We start from the raw sequence: 12060 nt of genomic DNA, 5'->3' as shown, positions 1-12060 counted from the left end.
GTCCAGGGAGGGGCATTCGCAGCCCTCCTGGCCTCATGGCCAGGGCAGCCCTGGCAAGGCAGGGAACGCCTGCTCTGAGCTCAGCTTTCGGAAAGGCACACACATCAAAATGTGTACGTATGTATATATATATATCTTATATATATATATATTTATATTTATATATAAAAAATAGGGCAGGGCTGCTGTGACGGGCAGGGCGGGGTGGGGAGGGGGAGAGCTGCAGAAATTGCTACCTGCAGCCACACGTCTCCACGACCATGTCCTCGTACTGTTTGTAAACCACGTTGTTCCCAGAGTCTATGTAGAGGATGCTGATGGGGCTGAGCTTGGAGGGCACGCAGCAGCTGGGTGGGGTGGACTCCGGGTCCATGGAGTTCATCAGGGTCTGGATGATGGCGTGGTTGGTGGGCTCTAGGTGGGAGCGCAGCGGGAAGTCGCAGACCCCCTCACAGTGATATGCCTCGTAATCCAGGGGGGCGATTATCCAGTCGTCCCAGCCCAGCTCCTTGAAGTTCACGTGGAGGGGCTTCCTGCTGCAGCGGGTCTTTGCCTTCTTCCCGTGGCCTCTGCCCCCGGACCGGGCAGCAATGGTGGTCCGTCTCTTCCTCCGTTTGGGGTACGCCTCCTGGCCGGGATCAGGGGGCTCCAGGAAGTGGGGGCTGCCCAAGGCCTTGATCTTATCCCGGATCTCCTTGAAGAGGTTCTCCTTCCTCTGGGTGCGGGAGAAGGCCACAAGCAGGGCTCGCTCATGGGGCTGCGGCTGGGGCTTGCTGAACCCCAGCTGCCGTGGAGGCAGGAGCCTCCCTGACTGATCCGAGACGATCCTCAGCAGGAAACACAGCAGCTTGCTGGAGGGAGATCTCTCCCTCCGATCCCGCAGGGTTTCCCAGACATCAAACACCTCCCATCTGGAGGAGTCCGCGTCCAAAATGTCTGCAGCCCTGGAGTCCAGCAGCTGGGGCTCCTCACCGTCCCGACTTGGGCAGGTGAAGAGGAGGAGGTGGTGGAAGGTGCCTTCGGGGGACAGGGCCAAGCTTTGGTTTTCGGGGAGGGAGCGTAGAACTCGCAGCTCCGCGCCCGTCACCTCCTCCGCCTCGGGCAGGCTGGAGATGTCGAAGAGGTATTGCTGCTCAGGGGCGGATAGGGAGGCATCTGGAAGAGATAAAACAAAAAATAAAAAAAAAAAGGAAAAAACAATATAAAAACCCAGCAAGCTGAAGGCAAGCTCTCGTTACAGAGGTGCAAGGGACGCAGAGCTAACAGGGGAGATCATCACCTTGCACCAAGGCTCGCTAAGCATGTCGGGGAAGGGACCCAGCCTCTGTGCCCCGCATCCAGGAACGTCATCCTGGCTGAAGGCACCGAAAGAAAATGGGGAGGAAAAGGCAGCGAGGGAGAGAGGAAACAATTCAAACAAGTGGCTTCCCATCAGCACTTTTCCCCACGTCCCGAGGTGGCTTCTCTGCCTCTCCCCGGGTGTTTCAGTGCCCCCAGCTGCACCACTATCCTGTTTTGACACAGAAACCCCATCTGAACCTGTGCAGCACAGCCCCATCCCCAATCAGCAGGTCGTCACCGATTTCTTCTGCCCTAAGTGTCACCCCTCTGCCGCAGCCTCAGCCATGCCAAGTGAAGTGCTGTGAAAAATCTCATTTTCTCTCGCAAGCAGACGCAGGCACACATGACACTGTGCCTCGGGGTGTCTGACGAAGGCACTCCCAGAAGCTGAAAGTGAGCCCAGCTTGAAATTGTCACTATTTTTGGTGGATCCAAAGCCCAAACACAGGCTTGCACAGTTTCTGGCACTGATTAAATATACTTGGTGTGAATTAAAAAAAAAAAAAAAAAGCAACACAAAACAAAAAGAGATGGGGTTGGGGAGAAGAGATGAATGAATTCTGGGAAAGTTGGTTTTCATTTTCCCCCTCTAATAAGAAACTGAACCTGGGCATGCTGCAAACATTGCTGCTGCGCCCGAGCCCCCCAAATTGCTATGGGCAGAGCCCTGCCTGATGCCCCCACACTGCAGATCCCCTCCCATGGGCATCACTCCTGGGCTGCAGCCTGCACCGCCCTCCAGGTGGGAAAGATTTTTCTCCCTGTCATTTATTGTTGTTATTACTATTATTATTATCCTCATTATAAATATTATTACTATTATTATTATCGCCATTATTATTATTAATATTATTCTTTTTAAAGTAGATCTAAAGTTCCTGTGAGCAGCAGATAAGGAGATCCCTTTGAACAGCTCATCTGGTTTCGTTTTGCGCTGAAACTTCCCAGGAGCTGTGCACAGTTTTTCCCCGGCTCTCCCAAGCCGGGCACTGCCCACTGTCCCATCGGAGCATCCTCCCTCTGTCCCGCCTCGCTCCCCCGCCGTTTCCCCACCAGCTTCCACCAAAAAACCTGCCTGCAAAGGCTGCCGACAGGATACGGTCCCTGCCTGGGTTTGGGTTCGGGGATGGGGTTTGGGGGCTGCGGGGAGCTCTGCACCGCCAGCCGCCGCTCTCCCACCCCGGGGCAGCCGGCGACAGGCACGGAGGGAGCCCGGGGCTGCTTTTCTGTTCGTCTTTTCATTTTATTCGATCGGGATTTTATTTAATATTGTTTTCTGTAGTCGAGCGAACTTCGCGGGCGTATCTATAAATACATAAGAGTTAACTGCGTAGATGTGTTTATTTGATTATTATCATTAGATCCGCGGGTATGAAGGGGACAAAAGAGGGAGAAGAGGGAGAAGCGGACCGCGATGCCGAGCTCAGCCGGCGGGGTCGGCGGGAGACGCTCCGGAGCGCGGCGGCAGCCCGGGGCTGAGCCCGTCGCGGTGCCCCACGGAGTTTTTCGGGCTGCAAAGGCTCTGGCGGGGCTTCTCTTTCCAGGTCCCGGGGATGCTGCGCGGATAAGTTGCTCTCAAACGGCGCCGAACGCTCCCGGCCCCGCTGCCGGGCAGGGCATCAGGTGGCGGGGGGTCCCGAGAGCTGCCCGCACCCCTGTCCGACCTGTCCCAGCTGGGCTGCAGCTCGCAGCCCGTCCCAAATAGCATCCCCAGCCCCGAGAGCCATCCTCGACCGTGACTGTATGTGCAATCCCATCGCCATCCCCGACCCCAAGCTCATGCACAGCCTCATATCGGCAACTCTTTTCCCCAGCTCCAGGCACAACCCCTTTGCTATCCCAGTCGTGACCCCAGCCCCATGCCCACGCACAGCCCCATTCCCACCCCTGTCCTCATCTCCATTCCCATGCTCAGTGTCATCCACGGTTCCATTCCCGTTAAACAACTGATGCACACCCCGTGAAGCTCCATCTTCATCCTCGCGTGCTACCCCATCCCATGCAACCACCTCCTGCCCAAAACAGTGCACAACCCCATTCCCCAACCAACGCACAAGCCCCATCCCCAGGCACAACCCCGTGCTCACACCAATGTGCAAGCCCTGTCTCCATGTGCAACCACGTCTCCAAAACCATGGTCAAAGTAATGCGCGACCTCGTCTCCATCCCCAAACTCACGCAGAAGCCCGATCCCCACACCCATGCACGAGCCGCAGCTCCATCCCCAAACCCACGCACGACCCCGTCTCCATCTCCGAATCCTTGCAGAAGCCCCGTCCCCATCCCCAAACCCATTCCCAAGCCTCATCCTCAAGCCCAAACCCATCCCCATCCCTCCCGCCCGACGGCGGGGTCCCGGCGGGGCAGCCCGTCCAGGCTCCCCTGCCCCGTTGCGGGCGTTGCGCTGCGCTGCGTTGCGCTGCGCGGCGCCGCGCTGCACTGAGCAGAGGTACACGCGTCCCGCACTCACCGCTGCGCCCTCGCTCCGCGAAGCCCGTCACCGTGTCGGCGCGGCGGCCGGGTGCGCGGCGGGCGGCCAGGCGCTGATAGAGGGCCACCATGTAGTGGTGCGGCACCACGGTGCCGTTGCGGAGAGCCCCGTCTCCCCGCGGCGGGGAGGAGAAGGGGGAGGCGGCGGCGGAGGAGGAGGAGGAGGAGGCGGAGGAGGAGGAAGGCGCGGCTGCCGAGGGTCGCTGGGGAGCGGCCGCCGACGGGCCGCGCACGGCGGCGGCCTCCAGCCCGCGGCGGAGGCGGCAGGCGCCCAGCAGGCAGAGGCAGAGGGCGGCGGCGGCGGCGCGGAGGCGCATGGCGGCAGCCCGGTGCTCGGCGCTGTGCTGCTGCCGCCGCCGCTCCCCGCCCGCTTTTGAACATCGTCTTCGCCCGCCGCCGCCGCCGCTGCCGCCGCCGCCGCCGCCGCCGCGGCCGAGGCGCCCCCTGCCGGCCTCCCGCGCCCCCCCCCCACCCCCCCCCTAACCACCCCCCCGCCGAAGCGCCGCCCGCGCCCCGGCCCCCGCCCCGCCTCCGCTTGCAGGTGGGACTCCCCGGGCCCCCCCTCCGCCTCCCGCTGGCCCCCGGGCCCGCCTTGCAGGGAGCACCTGCGCCCCTGGTAGGGGGGCAACCGCACCCCTCATTTGGAGGGGGGACCTCCGTCCCACAGCCCCCGTGCTACGGGGGTCGCCCGAGCCTTAGTTTGGGGACGGGGGGTCCGACTCTTATTTTAGAGGGCGACCCTCGGTCTCCGGTCGGAGAGAGGACACCGCCATCTCTGTCTGGCCCGTATTTTGGGCAGGGGAGCACCTCCCATCCCATAATGGAGGGGGAACCTTCACCCTGTATTGGGGGGGTCACCCGCCACCTCGTATTGGGGTGGCAGACCCCGGCCCCGCACTGGAAACGGGGCAGCCCCGGCTCTGTTTTGGAGGGGGGAACCGCCACCACACTTTTTGAACGGGAATCACCGCCCCATATTGGAGGGGGACACTCTACAGCCATTTAGGAGGGGGGACCCCTGCCCCGGTGTTGGAGGACCCCGCTGTGCCCGCGGGGGTGAGGCCGGGCCGGGAGCGGCCGGGGGGCGGCCCCGCGGGCCCGGGCTCCGCGCCGCTCCGCGCCTCCATCGGCCCCGGTAATTCCACCTCGGGAGACCGACACCGGAGCAAAACAAAGCCCCGGCCGGGCTGCGGGCTGATGTTTTCCCTTGCACGGAGGGTTTCCTTGGTAAAATTCAGATGTTTCCTTGGGTCTCGATTAAAATAACAAAGTGGGGTATTTACTAGGATGTTATTTCAAGTCTCTTAAGTCCCTGGTTATGTCTGTTGCGATTTCTCCGCAAATACAAAAACAAGCGCCGCGATGATTTATTAGAAGGAATGTAGGTGTTTCGCCAAAACAAACACGGCTTTTTTCTTTTTTTTCCCTCTCCCCCCCCTAAAAAACAATCGCTTCTCACGAGCATTTGTCACTGTGGCCTCTCAGATTTCTTTCTGCTGTAATTTTACAGGTGCTTTGTCACAGCATCGCGAGCGGGTTTCTAATGCCAAGCAGCGGATTTGCTCGGTACGTTCACATAGCGCGAAGCATCGGAGGCAGCTCCCGTGACAACGTCCCGAGAGATCCCGGTCCCACGCGGTGCGGGATGGCCTGGCCCGAAGCCATTTGCGTGCCTCGCACACCTCGCACGGCATTTTCACGATTTGCACGGCTCACGTGGCACTTGCACGGCCTTCACACGCCATTCGCACGCCTAGCATGCTTTGCTCCTGCGGCAGGAGGCAGAGGAAGGGCCGGCAGAGGAAGGCTTCATTAACTGTTTTTTTCTTCTCTCAGCTACTCATTAAACTCAGCCAGATGCTGTTCAGATGCTAAAGGTCTCTTCAAGAAAAGCATCCAAAAGACCTTGCACCTCCCGGTGCCCCACTCCCCCCTGGGCAGGGTGCTGGGACCCCGGCCGGGTGCCCCCATAGCATTGGAGGAGGCAGCAGTGGGGCTGAGCGCTCAGGGTAGCCCTTCCCAAAAACGGGAAGGCTGAAAAACACTGTCCTGCTGTCCCGCACCTCCCAATTCCACCTCCAGATCCATACCCCGAACTGGGATTCCCTTCTCCCCTGATGCGCCTGCTGCGGGGTACCGCAGTGATCCCTTCCTAGTGCTGTCTGGGGAAGGATGCAAAAGGGTCAGGGGAAGGATGGATGGATGGATGGATGGATGGATGGATGGATGGATGGATGGATGGATGGATGGGAAGGACTGCTGAGCTTCAAAAAATGGGCAAACAAGTCCATCCCTAAACCTCCAGGCTTCTTGAAATGGTTTGTGGAATGTCCTGCTTGGATTCTTCTCAGACAGCAATTTTCACAGGAAACAGTGAAAGGTACAAAAAAGGTGAGTGAAGGTCCTGCCTTGGGCCACCTGCGTCTGTAGGCAGGTACATCCTCCTGCGCGTTGGGGTGTGTGTACCTGCCATGCAGGAGGAACCTCAGGCTTTGACAAATTCCCAGGGATGGGAACTGCCACTATGTTTTTTCTGTATATCTTAAAAAAAAAAAAAATTACATTGACACGACAGCCAGCCAGGCTGTGCCCCCTGTTTTTTCTTTCCCCCCAACTTTTTCACCACCAGATCAGTCCCCTTCTCAGCCCCCAGTGGGGGCAGCAGGGCCAAATCTCTGCTTGCTGCAGGCCGGCAGGGCTGAGCAATAGGTTCCTCTGCGGCGATCTGCACCACTCCGTCCTTGTCTCCATTCACAGTCAGGGGCCGTGGCGAAGCCGTGCGCTGCTGGGTGATAACAGCCAGATCCCTGTCCTCACCGTCTGTATGGAGACCCAAACACAGGCATGCACATACCCACACAACCCCAAGTGACACGTACATACATGTCTGCACGCGCCAGGCACACATGCCCACACCAGCTGGCACGCATGCGCTCACACACACACACATACATGCACATACACACACAAGAAGCAAAAATTGCACCCAAGAAGCAAATCATAGAATCATAGAATGGTTTGGGTTGGAAGGGACCTCAACGATCATTTAGTTCCAACCTCCCTGCTATGGACAGGGACACCTTCCACTAGATCAGGTTGCTCAAAGCCTCATCCAACCTGGCCTTGAACGCTTTCAAGGATGGGGCAGCCACAGCTTCTCTGGGCAACCTGTTCCAGCGCCTCACCACCTTCAATCTAAAAAATTTCTTTCCTATATCTAATCGAAATCTCCCCTTTTTCAGTTTAAAGCCATTGCCTCTTGTCCTATCACTATATATTCTTGTAAAAAGTCCCTCTCCAGCTTTCTTGTAGGCCCCCTTCAATTCTGCCTGGCTGTGCCAGAGGGGAGATGGGAAATCGCGCAGTCCACCCTCTCAACTGCACAGCGTCTATCAAGGTGCACGACTGCTGAGTTTCCCATCTGTTCTCCATTGCAGCTTCGTCTACACCCTTTTGGGCTTTCTTGAATTTCCACCAGCCCAGCCCAGCCCAGCTGCAGGACTTTCCCAAGCCGACACAGCCCTGTGCAGTGGCGTGACAGCTCCTGCCCCCAGCCCTTCCCTGCTCCAAGGACAGGCTCCCTTCTCTCCCCAGTGCAAACCTTTTGCGCATAATTTCATGCTGGCAAAGAGCCACCTTCTACCAGCCCCCTTCCAAAACCAAATTAGCGCGCTGCTGCAGCAGCAGAAATTGAAGAGGAAAGTCTGCAGTTTTATTTTACAACTCAATTAGCAAGTTTATACAGAAAAAACACCCATATAACCAAGGGAGATTTTATGTCCGTTTGGCTTCACCAGCAAATCGACTTGTTCCTCTTGAGGGCACATTGTGGGTACAGCGATGTGCTCCTGACCATGGTGGCCCTCAACCAACATAACGATGCTGGCTCCAGCCCTACTCGCTTGCTCCATCTCTCTTTGGTCTTACACTTATAAATCTTCTGGGTACCTCCATCCTGGACTGAAAAACACAGTTATGAGACTGTCCAGTCACCCTGTCCACTAAGTATTAAACGAACAAGAAGTCTGCCAGAACCGAAGGTGAAGATAAAGGGCCACATTTACACCTATTTTTTTCCGAAGAACCTATCCTGAATAACTTGACACCAATGATTGTATGCCAGAGAGGGATCCTCACTCCTGCACCTTGACAATTTGCACCATGTCCCATCACAGTTTTTCTCTTTTGTTCACAAAGAGACTCTTCTGGGCGGGTTTTTGGAAAGAAGGAGGGAACCAGCTCACTAAGCCTGTTTTTTTACTGGGAACATGCTTGGGCTGCTGATTTCTTCAGGATCAGGAAGATATTGTTCCTGCCTGGCTGACACTTGGGCTTGTCCTCTCCGTTGCAGTGGAGAGGACTCTACTCCCTCTCTTGGTCCCCTACGCTGTCCTACTTGCTCTCCTGTGTCGTCCATGTGGTTGGGGACCCTTGCATGTGGAGCATTGATTTATTTCCATGTGTGGCGTTGAGTCCTGGGCAGGGTGGACTCTCCTACCATGACTGCATCCTCTTTTGCAATTGTGGGCAAGGTCCCAGCCTGGGACTCTCGCCTGCCAGAGAGAGGCTGCCTTACAGATGCTTTTCAGCAAAGGAAAGAAGGGGGTATTTGATTTAATCAGAACCCCATCAGCTGTGGAAGACCAATTCTCAAAGGATCAAACAGGTAGAAAGGAAATCCTTCAAGCAATAACCATGTACCTGGTGTTACAACCACATTCTCACAGCCTTGTACTTCCACAAACGTTCACCTTTCCTGCCACCAGCACTTTTTGATGGAATAAAAATAAAGTGCAGTGACAAATCCCCTCCACACTTCAAAACTGGAGGTGTTTGTGGCTGTTTCCATCAGCTAAGCCAGTGGGGCTCAGCCAAATTTGCAAGTCTTGAGCAAGTTCAGAGAGGTCACAGTATTGATGCTAGTGGTTATTTGGAAGAATATGTTTTCATGTAGTGACCACTACATGAAGTCTCTTGTGGCTTCACTTAACAAATGTCTTCTAGCAAGATGGCTACAAGTGATGGCAAGGCCAGCTCCCCAAGTAACCAAGCAACAGCATCATTTTCTTTCTAAATCTTCCAGCAACTCCTTCCAAAACTTACTTAAATTGAAGCCAAGCTGAATTCTTCCTGATTGTCTGCACGGGGATGGCCTGGGAAGATAAGACAAACCAAGGTACAAACTCCATACATGAAACATCAGATGGATTCAAAGACCCTGTAGGGCTGCTTTCCTTCAGAGACCTTACGTCACCACAATCTGGATGTCTAAAGCTATGCTTGTCTCGCATCGCTTTCTATTTGAACTTTATACTCTAGCTAAGGGACAGGAGACTTATGGAAACACTTTGCTGAGAGTTCAGTCCTTCTGGAAACATAAAAGCTTCTTGGATTAGACTTTCCATTCCCCTCGGGGAAAATTGTCCTATTCGGCATCTGGTCGACAAGGGTCTGGCATAAGCCACCTGAAGATAGCACGTCTAAACACAGCTGAGCGCTCAGTCGATTTTTAAAAAAGCCTGTTTGCTTTTTGAAAAGTGCGGAGTCAGCAGGTAATTTGTCAATGCACCAAGCCACAGATGCAGAGTTGGGGTTATGACTCACTCCAAGTGTCCTTACGGTGGCAGTCTAGGCTAGGTCTGGTTGGAAGGAGTGGGATTCACTTTGCTTCGTTTTGGCTTCTTTCTCAAACTAATCACCTTCCTCACATTAATCGTTACTGGAGGGAAAGCCATATCTCCAGAAAGTGATTCCAAAGCACTAACAGAAGAGCCCAGCTGAGACAGCTGTTACAGAGGTTTGGTCTTCCTCTGAAGAAAGAACTCATCTTCCTCCCCACGCCTGCCAGTCCATGTGAGATGTCCACAGGGGAAGTGCTCTCCTACAGCTCTCCTCAAGCTCTGCTCCATGCTCCCTTATTTTTCCATATTTCACTCTTCGACCTCTACTCAGTCCCTTTTTCTCTCATCTGTCTCCCAGATTATCATGTTTCTCCCCAACTTCTTGTGCTCCAGATCCCAGCCCAGCCCCTTTGCAAACACTCCTCAGATTTGGGGAGTATCAGCCAGTCCTGATGGGGACACCTGACTGGAGGGTGTCTGCCAGTGGGCACCTAAGGGGGCATGAGAAAGGGAACACTGCACACAGTATTTCACCCGGATCTTTCCCCTTCCCAGCTATTCCCAGGAGACCTCTTCTCTGTCCCCTCCCCATCCCTCCTCAATCTGTGCTGCTCACGGCTGTTGTGTCATTCTCACTTCTCTGCCACTTGAGACAGAGAATCTCTCTGTACCAAAATCAAGTCCTTTGCTTTCTATCCCAAAGCAAAGCCTGACCAATAACTCCAGTTGTGGCTCACTCCTAACTTTCTGTATGCAAGTGTTCACCACTGTGAACATGGAAGGAAGGTGGGGAGGTTTTTTCCCGCTTTGGGTCATCTTCCTGTCCTTTGGTATTGTTTATTCCTTGTCAGATAGCTACTTCTGCTCTCTCATTCACTTCAATGCTCTTAATCCCATGCTTTTATTTTCTGCTGTAGACCAGCCAAATGGAGCTAAACTCTGAAGTCCTTCAGGTCAGCCCAATAGTTCTCCATAGTGACAGGAGTCTGGCAAAAAAAAAAAGTCTTTTCCCCAAGAACTGCTTTCCCTCCCTTTTGGGAACATCACCTTGAGCAAGAGCCAACAGGTGGATGCATCCTACCTAAGTGCAGCTAACAACACAAGGAACCTAGCTGGAGGTATCAACTTTGGCTTCCTTGACAGTTACTCTGGGAACACCAACAAGCCATGGGGGGTTAGCTGAGGCACGCAGAGGGCCAGAGCAGACCCGCCAAGCCCTCAGCTCCAGCCCAGTCCTCCTTCCTTCACTCCTCTGTGCCTGCTGCTGTGCTGGGCTGTGAGGAGGAGGAAGTGTGGAGGAAAGTGGGTGTTTGGGTGGGGAAAAGGTTGTGGTCCAAAGTCCTGTTTGATTGCAACTTTGCATGGTCTGGATCACTTCTTTCAAGGACTATGTCCCTCTGACCTTCTTGCCAGGGCAGCACGTCCTTCCACAACAGACATGGATGATTTGGGCCAGACACCTGGCCATTCGGAGAGATGCCTCTCACCTGAAAGACCTCACAGAGACCAGCATAGACCATGAAGCAAATTGAGCAATTCATAAACTAATTTTTAGCATGACTGTATCTTCTGGCGTCTTGTTCAGTTCTGAATTTTAACCCCACATTTTCTGTTTTCCATCTTGCCTTTTCCAACTTTTTTTTTGGTAGACGTTTTGTGCCCTGGGCCTCTTTCTCCTTCAGCTGTTGAGTAGCATGAGAAGCTCAGAGGAGAAGAAACCATTCCACAGGACCACCTCGACCCACCTCAGCAGAGAGGCTAGGTGGCTGCAGCAGGACCGAGCATCAGCAGAGCGCGGAGGAGTTCCGGGTGGGTGCCCGGGCTTTCGGGATGGATCTCTCCCAGGGCAGGAGCACCATCTCCCGGTGAAGAGATTTATAGCAGCAAGTCTCTCTGTAAGGTGTTTCCCGATGTACACCTGAAACGTGAAAGGCATTAGCACTCTGGAAGACCCTCACTGGGGTTTCTCTCCCCTCAGGCTGTGAAACGTGTAAAGCAGCCCAGTACAAGTGTGGGCTGTATATAAGGGACGGAGATGGAAAATTGGCCGTGAACAGGAACACATTATGTGGGCACATCCCTTCTCCTTTGTGCCATGTTGTCAGATGGACTTCTGAGTGTGCGTCACAGGATTGGCTGTTAGAGTTCTTACTATAGGTGTATCAGGTGAAGCTCCATCTTGTTTTGCATTGCTCTGACCGTCTCAAAGAGCCCTCGAGTTAACAAAAAGAGCAAATCATATTATCGTATTTCACTTAAGGGTCCTGCGCATAGTTTTAATGTGTAAGTCAGAACAAAGTTTTTGCCTGCATATCTTTGCCTAGGTAGATGCATTACGAGGACAGGTTGCACAGAGAAGTTGTAGATGCCCCATCCCTGGAAGTGTTCAAGGCCAGGTTGGATGAGGCTTTGAGCAACCTGTTGTAGTGGAAGGTGTCCCTGCTCATGGCAGGGGGGTTGGAACTAGATGATCTTTGAGGTCCCTTCCGACCCTAACCATTCTATGATTCTATGCACTAAATCCTGCAGGCCCTGCACACTTATTTAGTGCTCCCACTAAAGTCAAAGGCATGCCTCTGTGCAGTGACAGCTGCATGGACGGAGCCAC

At 54.6% G+C, this 12060-nt stretch overlaps 1 protein-coding gene across 1 annotated transcript; it reads right to left on the bottom strand.

The window, feature by feature from the left end:
• Nucleotides 1-232: 232 nt before the first annotated feature.
• GDF7 (growth differentiation factor 7) lies at nt 233-4148 on the bottom strand. Its single transcript, XM_086623509.1, has 2 exons — nt 3812-4148; nt 233-1155 (listed from the first exon to the last, which is right to left on the bottom strand). Exons 1-2 carry the CDS (start codon nt 4146-4148, stop codon nt 233-235), a joined length of 1260 nt encoding a protein of 419 aa, XP_086479635.1.
• Nucleotides 4149-12060: the final 7912 nt, after the last annotated feature.

Source organism: Tauraco erythrolophus, chromosome 2, assembly GCF_009769465.1.
Source record: "Tauraco erythrolophus isolate bTauEry1 chromosome 2, bTauEry1.pri, whole genome shotgun sequence".
NCBI classification, from domain to species: domain Eukaryota; kingdom Metazoa; phylum Chordata; class Aves; order Musophagiformes; family Musophagidae; genus Tauraco; species Tauraco erythrolophus.
This window is presented reverse-complemented; position numbering and strand designations above follow the sequence as displayed.

What these genes read in the sequence shown, in the direction of transcription:
- GDF7 (XM_086623509.1), bottom strand. Translation starts at nt 4,148, where the DNA reads ATGCGCCTCCGCGCCGCCGCCGCCGCCCTCTGCCTCTGCCTGCTGGGC. An exon ending in CGCGGAGCGAGGGCGCAGCG is followed by an intron (nt 1,156 to 3,811) that starts GTGAGTGCGGGA and finishes TATCTCTTCCAG; the next exon opens with ATGCCTCCCTATCCGCCCCT.